General features: G+C 41.7%; 1 protein-coding gene across 3 annotated transcripts in view; it reads right to left on the minus strand.

The window, feature by feature from the left end:
* The window catches only part of LOC124620164 (DNA topoisomerase 2-binding protein 1-like), a 289518-nt gene that overhangs the window by 15648 nt on the left and 253929 nt on the right, over window positions 1-19941 (minus strand). For all 3 annotated transcript variants that reach the window (XM_047146853.1, XM_047146844.1, XM_047146837.1), the window contains exon 21: window positions 18790-18836. In XM_047146853.1, coding sequence (XP_047002809.1) covers window positions 18790-18836 — 47 coding nt within the window. The remainder of the gene's footprint in view (window positions 1-18789; window positions 18837-19941) is intronic.

Below are 19941 nucleotides of genomic sequence, written 5' to 3' on the forward strand. Positions count from 1 at the left end.
GCGGAAAGACTTACCCTAGGGAGTAGCTGACACACACACACACACACACACACACACACACACACACACACACACACAGACAGATATATACAGACACAAGCAGCCATATTCAAAGGCAAAGAGTTTGGGCAGAGATGTCAGTTGAGGCGGAAGTGCAGAGGCAAAGATGTTGTTGAATGACAGGTGAGGTATGAGTGGCAGCAATTTGAAATTAGCGGAGATTGAGGCCTGGTGGATAACGGGAAGAGAGGATATATTGAAGGGCAAGTTCCCATCTCCGGAGTTCGGATAGGTTGGTGTTAGTGGGAAGTATCCAGATAACCCGGACGGCGTAACATTGTGCCAAGATGTGCTGGCTGTGAACCAAGGCATGTTTGGCCACAGGGTGATCCTCATTAACAACAAGCACTGTCTGCCTGTGTCCATTCATGCCAGAGGGTAGGGAAGGTGGTTTGGGGATTTCATAGGGATGAACTAAGAGGTTACGAAGGTTAGGTGGACAGCGGAAAGACACTCTTGGTGGAGCGGGGAGGATTTCATGAAGGATGGATCTCATTTCAGGGCAGGATTTGAGGAAGTTGTATCCCTGCTGGAGAGCCACATTCAGAGTCTGATCCAGTCCCGGAAAGTATCCTGTCACAAGTGGGGCACTTTTGTGGTTCTTCTGTGGGAGGTTCTGGGTTTGAGGGGATGAGGAAGGGGCTCTGGTTATTTGCTTCTGTACCAGGCCGGGGGGGTAGTTGCGGGATGCGAAACCTGTTGTCAGGTTGTTGGTGTAATGGTTCAGGGATTCCAGATTGGAGCATATTCGTTTGCCACGAAGACCTAGGCTGTAGGGAAGGGACCGTTAGATGTGGAATGGGTGGCAGCTGTCATAATGGAGGTACTGTTGCTTGTTGGTGGGTTTGATGTGGACAGACGTGTGAAGCTGGCCATTGGACAGATGGAGGTCAACGTCAAGGAAAGTGGCATGGGATTTGGAGTAGGACCAGGTGAATCTGATGGAACCAAAGGAGTTGAGGTTGGAGAGGAAATTCTGGAGTCTTCTTCACTGTGAGTCATCAATAAATCTGTACCAAACTTTGGGTTGGCAGGCCTGGGTAACCAAGAAGGCTTCCTCTAAGGGACCCACGAATAGGTTGGCGTACGAGGGGGCCATCCTGGTACCCTTGGCTGTTCCCTTTAATTGTTGGTACGTCTGGCCTTCAAAAGTGAAGAAGTTGTGGGTCAGGATGAAGCTGGCTAAGGTAATGAGGAAAGAGGTTTTAGGTAGGGTGGCAGGTGATTGACGTGACAGGAAGTGCTCCATCGCAGCGAGGCCCTGGACGTGCGGAATATTTGTGTATAAGGAAGTGGCATCAATGGTTACAAGGATGGTTTCCGGAGGTAACAGATTGGGTAAGGATTCCAGGCGTTCGAGAAAGTGGTTGGTGTCTTTGATGAAGGATGGGAGACTACATGTAATGGGTTGAAGGTGTTGATCTATGTAGGCAGAGATACGTTCTGTGGGGGCTTGGTAGCCAGCTACAATGGGGCGGCCGGGATGATTGGGTTTGTGAATTTTAGGAAGAAGGTAGAAGGTGGGGGTGCGGGGTGTCGGTGGGGTCAGGAGGTTGATGGAGTCAGGTGAAAGGTTTTGTAGGGGGCCTAAGGTTCTGACGATTCCTTGAAGCTCCACCTGGACATCAGGAATGGGATTACCTTGGCAAACTTTGTATGTGGTGTTGTCTGAAAGCTGACGCAGTCCCTCAGCCACATACTCCCAACGATCAAGTACCATGGTCGTGGAACCCTTGTCCGCCGGAAGAATGACGATGGATCGGTCAGCCTTCAGATCACGGATAGCCTGGGCTTCAGCAGTGGTGATGTTGGGAGTAGGATTAAGGTTTTTTAAGAAGGATTGAGAGGCAAGGCTGGAAGTCACAAATTCCTGGAAGGTTTGGAGAGGGCGATTTTGAGGAAGAGGAGGTGGGTCTCGCTCTGACAGAGGACGGAACTTTTTCAGGCAGGGTTCAATTTTGATAGTGTCTTGGGGAGTTGGATCATTAGGAGTAGGATTAGGATCATTTTTCTTCGTGGCAAAGTGATATTTCCAGCAGAGAGTACGAGTGTAGGACAGTAAATCTTTGACGAGGGCTGTTTGGTTGAATCTGGGAGTAGGGCTGAAGGTGAGGCCTTTGGATACGACAGAGGTTTGGGATTGGGAGAGAGGTTTGGAGGAAAGGTTAACTACTGAATTAGGGTGTTGTGGTTCCAGATTGTGTTGATTGGAATTCTGAGGTTTTGGAGGGAGTGGAGCTGGAAGTGGGAGATTGAGTAGATGGGAGAGACTGGGTTTGTGTGCAATGAGAGGAGATTGAGGTTTGCTGGAAAGGTTGTGAAGGGTGAGTGAGTTGCCTTTCCGGAGGTGGGAAACCAGGAGATTGGATAGTTTTTTGAGGTGGAGGGTGGCATGGTGTTCTAATTTGCGGTTGGCCCGTAGGAGGATGCTCTGAACAGCCAGTGTGGATGTGGGAGAGGAAAGATCGAGGACTTTTATTAAGGATAGGAGTTGACGGGTGTGTTCATTGGCTGAGTTGATGTGTAGGTGAAGGATTAGGTGGGTGAGGGCAATGGATTGTTCAGTATGGAACTGGTATAGGGACTGATGGGAAGAAGGGTTCCAGCCAGAGATGGAAACTTTAAGCGTGAGGCCTTTGGGGGTAATGCCAAATGTCAGGCAAGCCTGAGAAAATAAAATATGGGAGCGTAATCTGGCTAGGGCGAAGGCATGTTTGCGGAGGGAATGTAAATAAAACTTAATGGGGTCGTTGTGGGGGTGTTGTGAGGGTGACATGGTATTAGAAGGTGGAAAATGTAACATGAGGCTGAAATGAAAATAAAAATATATGGGGAGAGATAAAGGTGAACTACAAAGTAACTGGAGATCTGGTGTGAAAAAAGGCGAAAAAGTGTTGGTTAAAGCTGGGCTATGTCGATCCTGCGGTGAACTTGGGTTGGTGGACAACGATGTGCACAAAGGTTAGGTGGTTGTGTTGCCGCCAAAACACGTTAAAGGGTGGAGAAATTCAGGAAAATTTCGAAAAAACTGTGTGAAAAAAAAAAAAAAAAAAAAACACCTTCCCTACCCTCTGTCTCCCACCCTTGTAACCGCCCCGGTGTAAAACCTGTCCCATGCACCCTCCCACCACCACCGACTCCAGTCCTGTAACCTGGTGGGTGTACACGATCAAAGGCAGAGCCACATGTGAAAGCACCCATGTGATTTACCAACTGACCTGCCTACACTGCGACGCATTCTATGTGGGAATGACCAGCAACAAACTGTCCATTCGCATGAATGGGCACAGGCAGACAGTGTTTGTTGGTAATGAGGATCACCCTGTGGCTAAACATGCCTTTGTGCACGGCCAGTACATCTTGGCACAGTGTTACACCGTCCGGGTTATCTGGATACTTCCCACTAACACCAACCTATCCGAACTCCGGAGATGGGAACTTGCCCTTCAATATATCCTCTCTTCTCGTTATCCACCAGACCTCAATCTCCGCTAATTTCAAGTTGCCGCCACTCATACCTCACCTATCATTCAACATCTTTGCCTCTGCACTTCCGCTGACATCTCTGCCCAAACTCTTTTGCCTTTGAATATGTCTGTGTGTGTGTGTGTGTGTGTGTGTGTGTGTGTGTGTGTGTGTGTGTGTGTGTGTGTGTGTGTGCGGGCGCGCGAGAGAGAGAGAGAGAGAGAGAGAGAATACCCGTCCTTTTTTCCCCCCTAAGGTAAGTCTTTCCGCTCTCGGGATATGTTTGTGTTTGTTTGTGTGTCTATCGACCTGCCAGCGCTTTCGTTTGGTAAGTCACATCATCTTTGTTTTTAGATATATTTTTCCCACGTGGAATGTTTCCCTCTATTATATTCAGATATATACTTTGCATCACACACTGTAAATCATAAAGATTGGTGCAGTGATAGAAGGCATCGAGCAAAACTGTAGCATCAAAACTTTCTTCTAAATTTGGATTTTACACAAAAATTTGCGGAGCTGACTTCTAATAAGCTTGTAACATCAATTGGGGAAGCAAACTCATCTTTCCACATGTCTGTTTCTCGAGCCTAAAATAACACTTTCACGAGGTGGAGCATGAGAAGTGCGATTCGTAAGAACAGCGGTAATAGTAACAGCAATCTTGACACAAAGTTTGTCATTAAGCAGATGTCTACATTTATGCTTATGGTTTAACCACTAAGCTGCTGTGATATTTTATATTTTTTCTTGCTACATTATTTCAGTCATACACAGCAAATACAATAAAAATTACTTTATCTCATAACTTATTTTACAAAATTTATGAAGACACTTTAGCTATTAGATGCTGAAAATTTCTGTGTCTCAAACGATTCCTTTCCACTGAAGCCCACTTCATCACATCACATTTACAGTAATTATTTATTTAAATGGTGTGGTTTCAGCTCTCTGAGACTGCAGACGTGTGAGCAAGTTTTGCGCGCGCGGGTGTGTGTGTGTGTGTGTGTGTGTGTGTGTGTGTGTGTGTGTGTGCGCGCGCGCGCGCTTGTGTGTCTATTGCTGACAAAGGCCTTAATGGGCGAAAGTTATAATTGTGTGAATCTTTTTGTTGTGCCTATCGCGACTCAGCATCTCCACCTATATGGTGAGTAGCAACTTTCCTTCTCTGGTATTGTTACATTCCATCCTGGATTTTCCATTGTTTGATTTTATTTAAATAGAACACATCAAATGTGTAAGCTTTCATTCTTTTACAAACAATACCCAACATTTATGCTGTTAAGCTTAGGACATTCTGAATGTAGCAAACTTGCTGAGGAGAGGGTCTACAGAAAATCACACATTATGAACTTAATAATACTGGCTAAACATTAAATCCCAATAGGATCTGCAGAAACACAAAGCCACCGTTCACTTCAAAGTTGAATTTATTTTGCATGTACAGTTTGTAATACAACAGACAGAAATGTTCACAATAACATATTGCATTTTTGATGAATCTCCTTTTTTTAAAATTTTTTTTTTATCCAATTACAACGCGGTATGTGGTAAGCAGGCATGGCACAACTTTAATGAACCTCTGATACACTGCGTACAATACTCTTCTATTTGAGACTTGCATTTTTTGCAACAGAGAACTACATTCATGTTTTCTCAGTAGACGAAACTTCAAAAAAAAAAAAAAAAAAAAAAAAAAAAAAAAAAATTTTATAAAAACTACCATCCTGACCAAAATCATCCACAGACAGTGAACAGTAAAATACAATTAATTAGAAGTTCATTGCTGTAGACAGAGATGTCATGTATGTGCGAGTCGTGCATGTGAGTATGTTTCCTGTGACGTAAATTTAAGTGTATGTGAAATAGACTCCGTTGATCACATAGTGAAAGGCCATATCAGGCTTATTTGTGGTGCTTTCTGTTAGGCATTGCAGAGTGTAGAGACTCTGAGAAAATATATGCAGGAATCTGATATAGAAGACAATATGCTAGTAATGTCATCAAATTTAGAAAATAAGATCTATTTACTTAAGCAGTAGGAAAAATCCAGTCAAAAGAGTATTCTGGACTGTGTTAAGAAGTGAATAATGTACTGCAATTACTAACTAATCCACCTGCAAATAAAACTTATACTTCAAATCTGTTTTGTATTTCCTATATGGGTTCTCAAAAACTCAATTTAACAGCCTAATTCAGGGATGTCAAGTCATGCGACTTTTCTTTCGTATATTATGAGCAAAGAAGCCCTTCTCTCCAGCCACGTTTCATGTTGGTGCTTAGGGGCTGCTGATGATCCTGGTAAGTCTGCCACATTTAGTTTGGATTATTAATCAGTCTTGTCCAGAAAAATTGGCATTGCATTTTACTTTCCTTTTACATTAAGTTATGTAAAGTGAAGAATGAGCTTTTGAAACTGCCATCTCTGAGTACTGACGTGTGTGTAATTTACAGTCTTTGGTAGAAGAGTGTACATGAGCTGTTCTGAATGAGAAACATGTTTCTAGCCCTGCATGAGATTCTTTTCCCCTCCCCTCAGTGCTTATCCCTACTGCCACAATGTACCAACCAAACCCACTTTGTTTCGCTCACTACATGATAAGTTTACAGACCTTATATTACGTAAAATTTGAAATCTCTTAAAGTACTGGATTATAAAATATAAAAAGGCACAGAAGCTGTAAATCAAATTCGGTGCGAGAATTTCATTCTTCTCCTCCTCCTCCTAGGTAGTAATTTTACTAATACTCATATCATGAACTGACATAACCAAATTGAAAATCCAAAATCAAACAAGAAAGAAATTTCAAAATTTTATGTCACATAATAGATCTATTATGGAAAAAAATGGGTTTTGCCACTAATGATACTGTAGTGTACGTAACTGAACAGATTATCAATTTTGCTAATGATATATGAGGTAAATGCACCATTTCCCAACACACTACAGCAGCAAATTACACCTTAATACACACAGTTTTGAGGTCTCTTTCATCTTACGTTCACCTTGAAAATTGCAGCAATTTATAGCCCACATAGTGAAATAAACTGAAAACTGCCAGATAACAACATCTCGGGTGTTTATTTTTGACCTGCAGCCAACAACTCTATAGCATGGTGACATCATACTGACAGAGTGACTTGTACCATATAGAGTGATAAACAGCAAGTTTACTAGGTGGCTTGTTTCAAAGTATGGCTGATGTGATCAGTGTATAGCAAATGGAGTGACGGCAGCTTCCACTTAGGTTTCATTTACATAGTTATATCATACATGTCCTTACCAATTTCAATTTTCTGACAAGTTTTTACTTGCTGTTACACATCTGTGATTTTTTAAGTACTGATGAAAATTGTTATCGGAAATTATTGTACAATACAATGTTAATTTCCTTCACTTATTCAGATTTTATACAATGTATTGGAGATGACTACAATTTTTAATTGTGGATGCCAATTACACATGTTTGTGCTCATATTTTGGGGTTTCCAACATTTTCCTCGATTCTGCATTTTCCTCAATTTTGTGTTTTTTAAGTCTGGACTGCACAAAAAGGTAAAACATGGGTTTCACTGTATCACATTTTGTGATACATTAAGCTTCAGCCAAGCGACCAGATATTGAATGGTCAAGCATTACAGTAACTGATATGTGACCAATGGAATTAATTTGTCAAGTGTGGAGCATTAACAAAGCACACTCCAGATAAAGTTTAAATATTTGGAAAGTGAGCAACAGAAAGGTGCCTAACATATGTGCTTGACAGAAGTAGAAGCACGGGAAAGAATATATAAAGAAATCCAGATACTTGATCATTCACTCCTGTATACTCAATACTCATTTACGATCAGAAATTGCGAGAAATGAAAAAGTAAGTAGTGACCACACACTCTTTTTACATACACAATTACTTGTCTGAGCCTCTTACTGTGAGTGAAGACTATAACAATACTGCCACAAGGATGAGATTGTATGTGTATATGTATGTACTTACTGTAAGAAGGAAAGCCAGGGCTCTAAAGCTAGTTAATACTGTGTTCTGCTACATGTCTATGCACTGCAAATTAGTCTGCAGAAAGTGAATGGCTGCCCTTTCTTTACTTTATGTATAACAATGGGCATATGTAAAAGAGAATGAGGAATAATTATAGTAATTATATGTGCAGGAGTTGGCATACGCTTTTAATGTTGACATGGATGTACTTTTGTCTAGTGAAGAATGTGGCAATGAGGAAATTTCCAAGTTCATTTTCAACGATAACACCAAGTGAGAAAGTAAACAAAAGTGCAGTAAAAAAAGAAATACTTAGCCAGAATGCCAGCAAAGCAATGAAATGCACAATTGATATTTAGCTGGGCACTTACACCAAACTATCCAAGATTCCAACTGTTTACAGCACCAGGGAGCATAAAGTATTAACTACTTTGAAGTAAATGACTTTAGTCATTCAGGCATAAAAAGTGACCTGCTTGAAGAGGAAGATAAGGTGATATGCAAAGAAATTAATAATTATTTAAACTGGCATGATAAAGGCACAAGCTTTTGCAGACAGTGGGATCTAAATTCAGCTACAATGCAAACATTTTTCGACTCACTGTCACGAGAAAGCAAATCAGTGTAAATACTGGTATTGTGACAAGCCATAGGGGTATGAGTAAACTACCAAACCAGTCAAACATGAAGTACTTGTTACCTTAAGAATTATAAAGGTAGGCTCCAATCATCAGTTTCTTACTATCCCTGCATGAAGTGCTGATTATTTGACTGAATATACAGGGCTATTACAAATGATTGAAGCGATTTCATAAATTCACTGTAGCTCCATTCATTGACATATGGTCACGACACACTACAGATACGTAGAAAAACTCAAAGTTTTGTTCGGCGGAAGCCGCACTTCAGGTTTCTGCCGCCAGAGCGCTTGAGGGCGCTGTGAGACAAAATGGCGACAGCAGCCGAGAAAGCATATGTCGTGCTTGAAATGCATTCACATCAGTCAGTCATAACAGTGCAACGAGACTTCAGGACGAAGTTCAACAAAGATCCACCAACTGCTAACTCCTTTCAGCGATGGTATGCGCAGTTTAAAGCTTCTGGATGCCTCTGTAAGGGGAAATCAACGGGTCGGCCTGCAGTGAGCGAAGAAACGGTTGAACGCGTGCGGGCAAGTTTCACGCGTAGCCCGCGGAAGTCGACGAATAAAGCAAGCAGGGAGCTAAACGTACCACAGCCGATGGTTTGGAAAATCTTACGGAAAAGGCTAAAGCAGAAGCCTTACCGTTTACAATTGCTACAAGCCCTGACACCCGATGACAAAGTCAAACAACATTTTTTCTTAATGGTGAAGTGAACAGACACAATGTGCGAATCTGGGCGGTAGAGAATTCTCACGCATTCGTGCAGCAAATTCGCAATTCACCAAAAGTTAACGTGTTTTGTGCAATCTCACGGTTTAAAGCTTACGGCCCCTTTTTCTTCTGCGAAAAAAACGTTACAGGACACGTGTATCTGGACATGCTGGAAAATTGGCTCATGCCACAACTGGAGACCGACAGCGCCGACTTCATCTTTCAACAGGATGTTGCTCCACCGCACTTTCATCATGATGTTCAGCATTTCTTAAACAGGAGATTGGAAAACCGATGGATCGGTCGTGGTGGAGATCATGATCAGCAATTCATGTCATGGCCTCCACGCTCTCCCGACTTAACCCCATGCGATTTCTTTCTGTGGGGTTATGTGAAAGATTCAGTGTTTAAACCTCCTCTACCAAGAAATGTGCCAGAACTGCGAGCTCGCATTAACGATGCTTTCGAACTCATTGATGGGGACATGCTGCGCCGAGTGTGGGAGGAACTTGATTATCGGCTTGATGTCTGCCGAATCACTAAAGGGGCACATATTGAACATTTGTGAATGCCTAAAAAAACTTTTTGAGTTTTTGTATGTGTGTGCAAAGCATTGTGAAAATATCTCAAATAATAAAGTTATTGTAGAGTTGTGAAATCGCTTCAATCATTTGTAATAACCCTGCAAATGTGGGCTGGATTTTTTCAGCCAAAATATGCCTCTGTCACAGGCAAGAATATAGCAACAGTGTAATCCAGTTTTGGAGGCAACAATGTATTCGATTTACCAGATGCGGAAGTCAGATACAAGAGTCTATATGGGTTTAGTGCTGAAAGAAATTACAAAAATTTATATTCTACAAGTGACACTAGTTCAGAGCATACAAAGATGCAGAAAATGATCTAAATAATGTGGAGAATCTTAGTGAAGTAGTCCACATGAAACAAAATGTGCTGGTTAATTGATAGTACGCCAACTGATAAAAAAATATGGAAGTAAAAATGGAATATCTCTGTCCAGAAATCCACCAAAAGTTATGCATAAAACAGTTCTTTATGTTACTGAATTGCTTCCACAACTTACAGGAGCATCTAGTGGGACTGAATCAGTAAGTAATGCTTTGAAGTCATCCTTTGATGACAATATTTTAAAAATTCTTGCAGACTGTACTATTGAAAAGGCAGAGGCAGACTGTGAGGAATGGAATCCAAGATACCCAGAAAAGCAGCAAAAATGGTTGCCAACAAATGTTGATGAAATGTACTCATTTTTAGGTGTTCTGGTAACTATGGGTGTTCTACTTAGATACAAAAAGAGACATTTTCATTGCTTGAAAATCTTTTACTATATTTGAGCTATCTACACATCAGATTTGATGACATCACTGCAACAAAAGAAAGGAGAAAGAATGATAATCTCGCTGGTGTCAGAGATGGCTTCACATTTTACGTAAAACACTGCACGTCTAATTACAATGTCATTCACATCTTACAGCAGATGAACAATTTGTATCTTTCCCAGAGGATTGTTCATATGTTGCTTATATTAGGCCGGACCTAACTAAATGTCTTGGAGTGGGTTATGCCATCATCACAGATAATTTTATTATGCCTCTTTCCTTTGCAGCTGAGCTCTACGTGAAGAATTTGACTCTCTATCAAACAATGAGGCAGAATAAGCAAGAAATACAGGGCTTGTATAAACAGTAATGAGACTGATTTTTTGGTGATGCAACTATTTTGCAGCGCGCGCTCGCCCGGGGGGATTATTGGTGGAGGTTGCCTGGCTAGAAACACGTGGCGTGCCAGACGTCTGCGGGCTCTTGTCTCGGCAGCATCGTGCGTTGAGTGAACATGCTGCTAAGTCGTCGGTCATGGCCCAACATGCAGCAAATGATCGTGCAACATTATACCATCAAGTTATGTGCGAAACTAGGAAAATCTGGTATGGAAATGTTGGATATGTGACAGCAAGCCTACAGCGATGATTGCCGCATACATTTTCAGGTGGGTGAAGAGCTTTAAAGAAGGCCAGAACAGTGTTGAGGACGAGGACCGCTCCAGACACCCATCAACCAGCAAAACTGATGAAAACATTCACAGTGTGTGTGTGTGTTTTATTAAACACCGACCGTAGGATGGGTGTCAAGGACGATAGCGGACGACCTCGGATTTGATACAATGACATTGCACATTATCATCAGCAAAGAAAGGTCAATGAGAATGGTCTGCGCCAAGATGGTCTGCGCCAAGATGGTCCCGAAAATTTTGTCAAATGTTCAAAAGCGAACACGTTTGGACGCCTGCCAAGACAATCTCTAGAGCCTTGAAGCTGATCTGGAATTTTTTAAATAATGTTATCACCGGAGATGAAACCTGGGTGTTTCAATACGACCTGGAGACAAAGCGCACGAGTGCCGAATGGCACACCGCAGCATCCCCGTCCAAAAAAGGCTTGCATCAGCTAATTGAAGGTGAAAGCCATGCTGATTGTTTTTTTCGATGTCAGGGGCATGATTTATTATGACTTTATGCCCCAAGGCCAAACTGTCAACGGTATTTTTTACTGTGAAGTGCTCAAGAGACAAAGTCAGGGTCCATTGTGTGAGGCCAGTCAGTTGTGATGATTGGAATCTGCATCATGACAAAGTGCCGAGTCACGCCTGCTTCACGGTGGCCAGCTACCTGGTAGCCAAGAAAGGGATTCCAACAATTCCCATGCTCCCCTACAGTCTCGATGTGGCCCCGCCAGACTTTTTTTGTTCCCAAACTGAAAACTACCCTGAAACACACCATCATGGGACCCTGGAGGAGGTCCAAGCTGCCACGACGAGGGCTTTCAAGGCCATCCCGGACTCAGCGTCTGAAGCATGGAAATCTCGCATGCAGTGGTTTGTTGACTCTCAAGAGTCACACGTTGAAGAGTACTAACTGGTTGTAGCGATATCTACAATAAATTTGGATCACAAGCGCAGTCTCAAACCTTCACTCAAAGTTTTGTTGTCTAGCTCTGTAAAGAAAAGTACTTCGTTTTTCATAATGAGGATACAAGATGGCATTACATCTTGTTCCTCAACACTGTCAACACTGGGTGTTTGAATGCTTATGTATTGCGGGGGGATCAATAATATCAGCATCTTCCATCAAATTCTAAACATGGGAGGAGAAATTTTCTGCTGAACCTTGGCAAGGAGTTAATCACACCACAACTCAAATGACACACAGGACTTGTGAAATGATGATAACTGCAATGAAAAATCTGTTCCGGAACCAGAGTCTATGGGAAGTAAAGATTGTGAAGTTCCTACTTAAGTCCAGTTTTCAAAAGGGAGCCAGTGTCAGCTGTGTCTCAGAAAGTTTGACAAAGTGTAGAGTATCCCGCAAGATGTGCAAAAGATGTATATGCACAAACATTTGTAGAATCTTACAAAAACTGTGTACGTGTGTTCCATGTGGTGAAAATATTAAGTAGACAAATGCTTGGAAATTTTATAGCCCCTAATTTCCTTCAGTTGTGTTCACAGTTTCATTAAGGAAAGTTTAGCTAGTATTACATTTTTTAAAGATGTAATTAAATTTTTATGAATGTGTATGACAGAGGGAAAAATATAAAAACAAATAGGCTTGTTTAATTATTTAAATGGGTTATATTAAAAAATATTGTATATTTGTTATTTACTTAAGAGTCTTCTTCTTTTTTACATTTTATTCATTTCCAAGCAAATATCACTATTATAAAGCAAAGAGGGGAAAGCAGAAGGGTGCAAGCAGTATATAGAGGGTCTATACAAGGGCGATGTACTTGTGGACAATATTATGGAAATGGAAGAGGATGTAGATGAAGATGAAATGGGAGATACGATACTGCGTGAAGAGTTTGACAGAGCACTGAAAGACCTGAGTCGAAACAAGGCCCCGGGAGTAGACAACATTCCATTAGAACTACTGACGGCCTTGGGAGAGCCAGTCCTGACAAAATTCTACCATCTGGTGAGCAAGATGTATGAGACAGGCGAAATACCCTCAGACTTCAAGAAGAATATAATAATTCCAATCCCAAAGAAAGCAGGTGTTGACATATGTGAAAATTACCGAACTATCAGTTTAATAAGTCACAGCTGCAAAATACTAACGCGAATTCTTTACAGAAGAATGGAAAAACTGGTAGAAGCCGACCTCGAGGAAGATCAGTTTGGATTCCGTAGAAATGTTGGAACCCGTGAGGCAATACTGACCTTACGACTTACCTTAGAAGAAAGATTAAGGAAAGGCAAACATACGTTTCTAGCATTTGTAGACTTAGAAAAAGCTTTTGACAATGTTGACTGGAATACTCTCTTTCAAATTCTGAAGGTGGCAGTGGTAAAATACAGGGAGCGAAAGGCTATTTACAATTTGTACAGAAACCAGATGGCAGTTATAAGAGTCGAGGGGCATGAAAGGGAAGCAGTGGTTGGGAAAGGGAGTGAGACAGGGTTGTAGCCTCTCCCCAATGTTATTCAATTTGTATATTGAGCAAGCAGTGAAGGAAACAAAAGAAAAATTTGGAGTAGGTATTAAAATCCATGGAGAAGAAATAAAAACTTTGAGGTTCGCCGATGACATTGTAATTCTGTCAGAAACAGCAAAGGATTTGGAAGAGCAGTTGAACGGAATGGACAGTGTCTTGAAAGGAGGATATAAGATGAACATCAACAAAAGCAAAACAAGGATAATGGAATGTAGTTGAATTAAGTCGGGTGATGCTGAGGGAATTAGATTAGGAAATGAGAAACAAAGTAGTAAAGGAGTTTTGCTATTTGGGGAGCAAAATAACTGATGATGGTCGAAGTAGAGGGGATATAAAATGTAGACTGGCAATGGCAAGGAAAGCGTTTCTGAAGAAGAGAAATTTGTTAACATCCAGTATTGACTCAAGTGTCAGGAAGTCGTTTCTGAAAGTATTTGTATGGAGTGTAGCCATGTATGAAAGTGAAACATGGACGATAAATAGTTTGGACAAGAAGAGAATAGAAGCTTTAGAAATGTGGTGCTACAGAAGAATGTTGAAGATTAGGTGGGTAGATCACGTAACTAATGAGGAGGTATTGAATAGGATTGGGGAGAAGAGGAGTTTGTGGCACAACTTGACTAGAAGAAGGGATCGGTTGGTAGGACATATCCTGAGGCATCAAGGGATCACAAATTTAGCATTGGAGGGCAGCGTGGAGGGTAAAAATCGTAGAGGGAGACCAAGAGATGAATACACTAAGCAGATTCAGAAGGATGTAGGTTGCAGTAGGTACTGGAAGATGAAGAAGCTTGCACAGGATAGATTAGCATGGAGAGCTGCATCAAACCAGTCTCAGGATTGAAGACCACAACAACAACAACAACATCACTATTATTGCATGGGGTCTCATTTGGCCCCTCTTAGTAGTTCATGTTGATTCTAAAACTTTGGAATACAAAGGTTAAATTAAATACAAAAGAGGTGGGGGTGACTGGCCCAGCAACAATAACAAATTATTACAAAAGTTCAATGGGCTGAAGTTCATATTGTCCTTCGACATGACATGGATATTGGAACCTGAGGTTATCTCTTGAGTCACACATGTATACACCCTTTCTACATGAAGGTCAGTGCTACCAATATTGTGTGGTGCCTGCCAGGTTACACTTCTGTTCGCATCTTCATCTCAACCGTAAGTCAAGTCTTAAAATTCCTCAGCTTGTGGACCAGTCAACAGTTCAAGTAAAAATGGCTTCTCCCACTTGAAACGACCACTGTAAATTGCTGGAGAAGGTCCCGCTTGTCATAAAACAGGTGGCATGATGAAGCTGAAGCTTTTCTACGTCTTCTAAGTCAGAGTTTAAAATAAAAGTTTCCTTGGTGATGACCGTACCTCTGTCGCGTACTGCATCAACCCAAGAAGGCTGCAAGCCATTGAAGACATTTGAAACACTTGTGGTAGAGAAATGTAGTTGATCTGAGACCTTATTTTTGCTAAGCAGGAAGCAGACACTCAGTTGTAAGTACACTGACAAATGCAAAGCACTGATTTTTCAATTGGTTAGACAAAATAAGCAGAGGTTCCAGGTTTGACAGTGATTAACAAACAGTGCTGCTGCAGTCTGTAACTAATAGATATGAAAGACTAACAACTATGAAGATTCCAGGTAGAATAACTGTGACTAGAGATATTATGGAGTCACCCTTATTAACTGCAATAAGGGATAACAAGGTAAAGAAAATCAAGTGTGTGATGGAAAGTGTGTCACCATAGTTAGAACTTTTTACAAATGTGATGAATGTTGTGCAGGAACCGTCTGTAGCTATGTGGAATGTTTCACCAACATATAAGTCAACTGTGATGAGACTGCTGAAGTTGAGGTTGAGAAAACCGGTTGAGTTGCAATTTAGCCTCAGAACTTTCCCGTGTCAGTCATTCTGTGGAAAACATCACCATCCTGAATGATGATAAATCTGGTGGAATCTATTAATCAATGTTCACAACAATAGGTACTCCCAGAATCACCACACAACCAATTCTGAAAGAAGATCTGCACTTTAAGCTCTATAAAAACCAACTGACACCAGAACCATAAGATCACAGCAAGTACCGAGAATTTGCCAGTGGTCGCATATGAAACAAAATGTAGAGAATTATTTCGTAAAGGAAAATAATGTTCAGTCATGAGGTGCACTTTGCCAAATTGCTTTCTGAATAAGCTGAATTGCGGGGCACAGAAAATCTTTGTGTAATAATGGAGAACCAGTTACGTCTACGAGGGACTGTGTTGTGTGGCATTCGGGCTGAGGGTGCAATTGGAAAGTACTTCTTTGATGATGGTGTTAGAAACACGTTAACAGCGCATGGCAAATATTACTATGCTATGCTTAGAGAATTTTTGTGGTCTTAACTGGATTGTGGGGATGCTGAAGAGGTTTGGATTCAGTAAGATAGCACAACCTGTAACACCTTGATTGCAACAATGGACTTGTTACAAGGGAGATGGCTAGGTGATTCCTCGCTAGTGTGACACGAACTGGTCACCACGATCTTATGATTTAAAAACATGAAATTTCTTTCTGTGAAGGTATCTGAAATCTACTGTGTACACCAAACCAAACCACTCTCATTTCCAGAACTCAAGGATTACATGTAATTTCAGAACTAGAGGTGCAAGTTTGTCAAAAAGTTATGGAAAATTTTATAGAAAGAATGAGAGGGTGCCTGCAATCATGGAGGGCATCTGAATAATATCATATTTCGTACATTTGACAGTTCCTGTCCCATTACCACCAGACTCCTTGTTGGTCACTGTGAATGCTACACCATTGTACACCAGCATCATCAACAGGCACACGGCACTGCGGCCAAGGAGCACTGCTTTCCCAGCATCCTCCTGATGTCAAGCCCACCACCTCTTTCCTAATTCTCCCGGCCAACCACATCCTGCCCCACCATTATTTCACTTTCATAGGCAAATCTATAAACAAATCCATGACAATTCCGTGTGTACTCACACAGCACCATCCTGAACTGACTTATTTATTGGCCATATGGAGGAATACTTCGTATCCAGTCAACAGCTAAAACCCCATGTCTGGTTCAGATTCACTGATGAGATTTTCATGATCTGGAGTCATGACGTAGACAACCATAGCTCAAGCTTCCTTCATAACCTCAACACCTACCCCCAAATCTGTTTCACCTACTCATGTCTCCTCAATCTGTAGAGAATTTATTAGAAGACAAAGTTCCCCAGTGCACAATGAATACACTATGTTGTACGTGCACTGTCATGTTTGTGGTGCCCTTCATTCAGTGCGGCCTACAGTCTGCATTCTCACCGTAATCTGTACATGACTTGTCAAGATAAATTCTATCTTCCTCACCTTTTGTTTTGTTTGGTGCATATGTTGTAATTTACGGTGTGCCATGTGTTTTGTCTTATCATTAGCAGTCAAAAGAAAAGCCTTTGAAAAATCTGACAAAGGTTTAAGTGGTACGTAGTTAGCTGAAATGTTTAGCATGGGAACATCAACACATTCAGACATAAAAGAAACAGGTCCTCAATTTTAAACTTTGCATCCATTCTTGAGAATCAAGGTGAGAGTTCAGCGAGAGAAGCAATGGAAACAGCAGAAAACAAAGAGCCTGAAGAAGCTGTATTCAAGTGGTTTTTACAGTAGCAAAGGAAACTCTCCTTTAAGGCCAACTGTTTGCATAAAAGTAAAACTCTTATCACAAAAATCAACAGTTTGTCTTCACTTTACTTGAATAATTGCTGGCTATGGAATTTCCAGGCAATGCACGGTATTCATGAGTTGGTCTGAAGTGGGGAAGAACTATAAGCAGACACAAAAGCAGCAGAAAATTTTATTGAAATATTAAAGTTTGAAGCATAATCTTATGACCCTGAAGTTTTATACAATTCACATGAGACAGGCATTATTTAGAAGGCTCTGCCTGAAATAAATTAAGCTTCTACAAAGGTAAGTAGTGCTCCTGGCCATAAGGGTAGTAAAGACTGTTACTAGGTTGAACTGTACCAACTCTGTGGGAAACAAAATAGAAAAAAAAAAAAAGTCTAAAAATCCCAGACTTTCCGAAATGTCAGAAAACTTCCCATATTTTACAAGAATCAATGAAGGCCTTGGATGATTGCAATTGTTTTGCAAATGGTATGGTTCAATTTTCATGACTGAAGTAAAAAAATACCACGCAGCCATAGTGAAAGCAGACAGTAAGGTGATGTCAATTCTAGACAATGCAACCCTCTCCCCCTCAGCTGCGCATGATAGGTGACGCAACTAGGTAGTGAGAGTAAGGAGGAGGCTGTGGCAAGGAGTGGGGGTCAGTAAAGTGTTGCTTGTGGGAGTATACAGGGATGAGGTGGAGAGAGGATAGGGCAGCTAGGTGCAGTCCGGAGGTTAGATGGAGGGCAGGAGGTAGTGGAGAGGGAGAGAGAGAGAGAGAGAGAGAGAGAGAGAGAGAGAGAGAGAGAAAGGGCTGTGTAGTGCTGGAATGGGAACAGGGGAGGGGCTAGAGGGTAAGGACAAAGATTAATGAAGGTTGAGGCCAGGAGAGATAAAAACTCGCTCCCACCACCATATAAATTCCAGAAACTAAAGGTAACCAAAATACAGTCATGAACTTTCCTTCTAAAGGCCTCAGACCTGCAGATGTATCAGTCATTACCAAAGGCCACACCTTTTCCCCACTCCCAAGATCAATCATGCAGGACTTGTTAAAGACCTCTCCTTCTTCCAGTCCCCACAGTGGAAACACCTTTTCGCCACCAATGCCACCAATCAGACTCAACCAAAGGCCAATGTTGATCCTTGCCTGACTCAATTCAGTCCTCCATCCAACCATGGTCCACCCCCATGGGCCCCAAATCACACCTTGAACCTTGCTTCGTCATCATTCCCCAAATTGCGAACCTTATCCGCTAACCCGCCATCCCCTTCCCATCCAGGCTGTCAAGTGCACCTAGCTGCCCTGCCCTCTCTCCAACTCATTTCTGAGTGCTCCCACAAGCAGAAATTTTCTGTCCCCCACCCCTATCCTGTTATCCAGCTTCCTCCATACCACCACCACCCAGTTGCGTCTCCCGTTATGCACAGCTGCTTGCAGTGGGGTCAGAGACAGCAGTTGTGTGTGTGTGTGTGTGTGTGTGTGTGTGTGTGTGTGTGTGTGTGTGTGTGTGGAGGACAGACACACTTGTGCATGCATTCTATCTCTAACAAAGTCCTTGTTGGCCAAAAGCTCATTTTCTGGTGGCCTTCTTGTTGTGTCTATCTGCAACTCAGCATCTCTGCTATATGATGAGTTGCAGCTATCCTTTTCATAACACTGCTTACATTCCATCCTGGATTTTCTATTGTTTAGTTGTACTTTAACAAAATAAGAGCAAATATATACCTGAGAGGCTTCGTCGCTAACAGCAGGATCAACCCAGTCCACACAGTCTGAAACAAATCACATTTATTAACATACCCCCAATAGGAATGAGAGAAAAAGTTAGGACCTCATACAAAGAATGAAAAATCCATGATTGAATAAATAGTAGTAATAGTAATAGTAATAGTAATAGTAATAATAATAATAATATGAATTGTGACAGACTACAACTCACAACTTAAAGTTGGCATTTGAAGCAGAGAGGCACATTTACAAGTAGAAAGGTTTTCAAAAATGGCTCAAATGGCTCTGAGCACTATGGGACTTAACATCTGTGGTCATCAGTCCTCTAGAACATAGAACTACTTAAACCTAACTAATCTAAGGACATCACACACATCCACGCCCGAGGCAGGATTCGAACCTGCGACCACAGCGGTCACGCGGTTCCAAACTGAAGCGTCTAGAACCGCACGGCCACACCGGCCGGCTAGAAAGGTTTTCCTTTTTATAACTATCAGAGTAAATTCTTCATTAGATGTACACACACACACACACACACACACACACACACACACACACAGCCGAGGCCACTTTTACCTCCGGCTAACTGGCTAATGCCCAACTGCGTGAGTAGTGTGACAACATTTTAAATGTGTACATCTAGTCACATATTCTAATTTGGCATAAAATAGATGCTGCAATTTCAAGCCCCTGCTCATGAGAAAAGGGACTAAGAAAGTTGAGAAAGATGCAAAAAGAAAATTAGGACAGATATCAGAATTATGAAAATGGAAGCAATAGTAATAGAAATTCACATAACACACAAGACTTAACAGCAGAACACGGGACACATGTTTTCTCCTTCACATTGAATCTAAATCCTACAGACTTTTATCCATTTTCGGTGCCAGGACTAGCGATTAATTCACAACCAAATTTGTTCTTCTCCACTATAATTGTGAATCCTGTTTTATTTTGCTACAGCCTGGTTTCCATGATGATGCTGGGCTACACGCAGCTTTGCTACTGGCCACTGCGCATGCATGGTGCGGGTTTGCTCAACTCATTGGAAAAATTAAACATTTTTGGCTTGTTCCAACTTCGGCGACACTAGTTGCATGTGTATTGAGGTTAGGTGTGTCGATAGATAGTAAACAAACTGAAATATTA

The sequence above is a fragment of the Schistocerca americana genome, chromosome 1 (genome assembly GCF_021461395.2).
Source record: "Schistocerca americana isolate TAMUIC-IGC-003095 chromosome 1, iqSchAmer2.1, whole genome shotgun sequence".
NCBI classification, from domain to species: domain Eukaryota; kingdom Metazoa; phylum Arthropoda; class Insecta; order Orthoptera; family Acrididae; genus Schistocerca; species Schistocerca americana.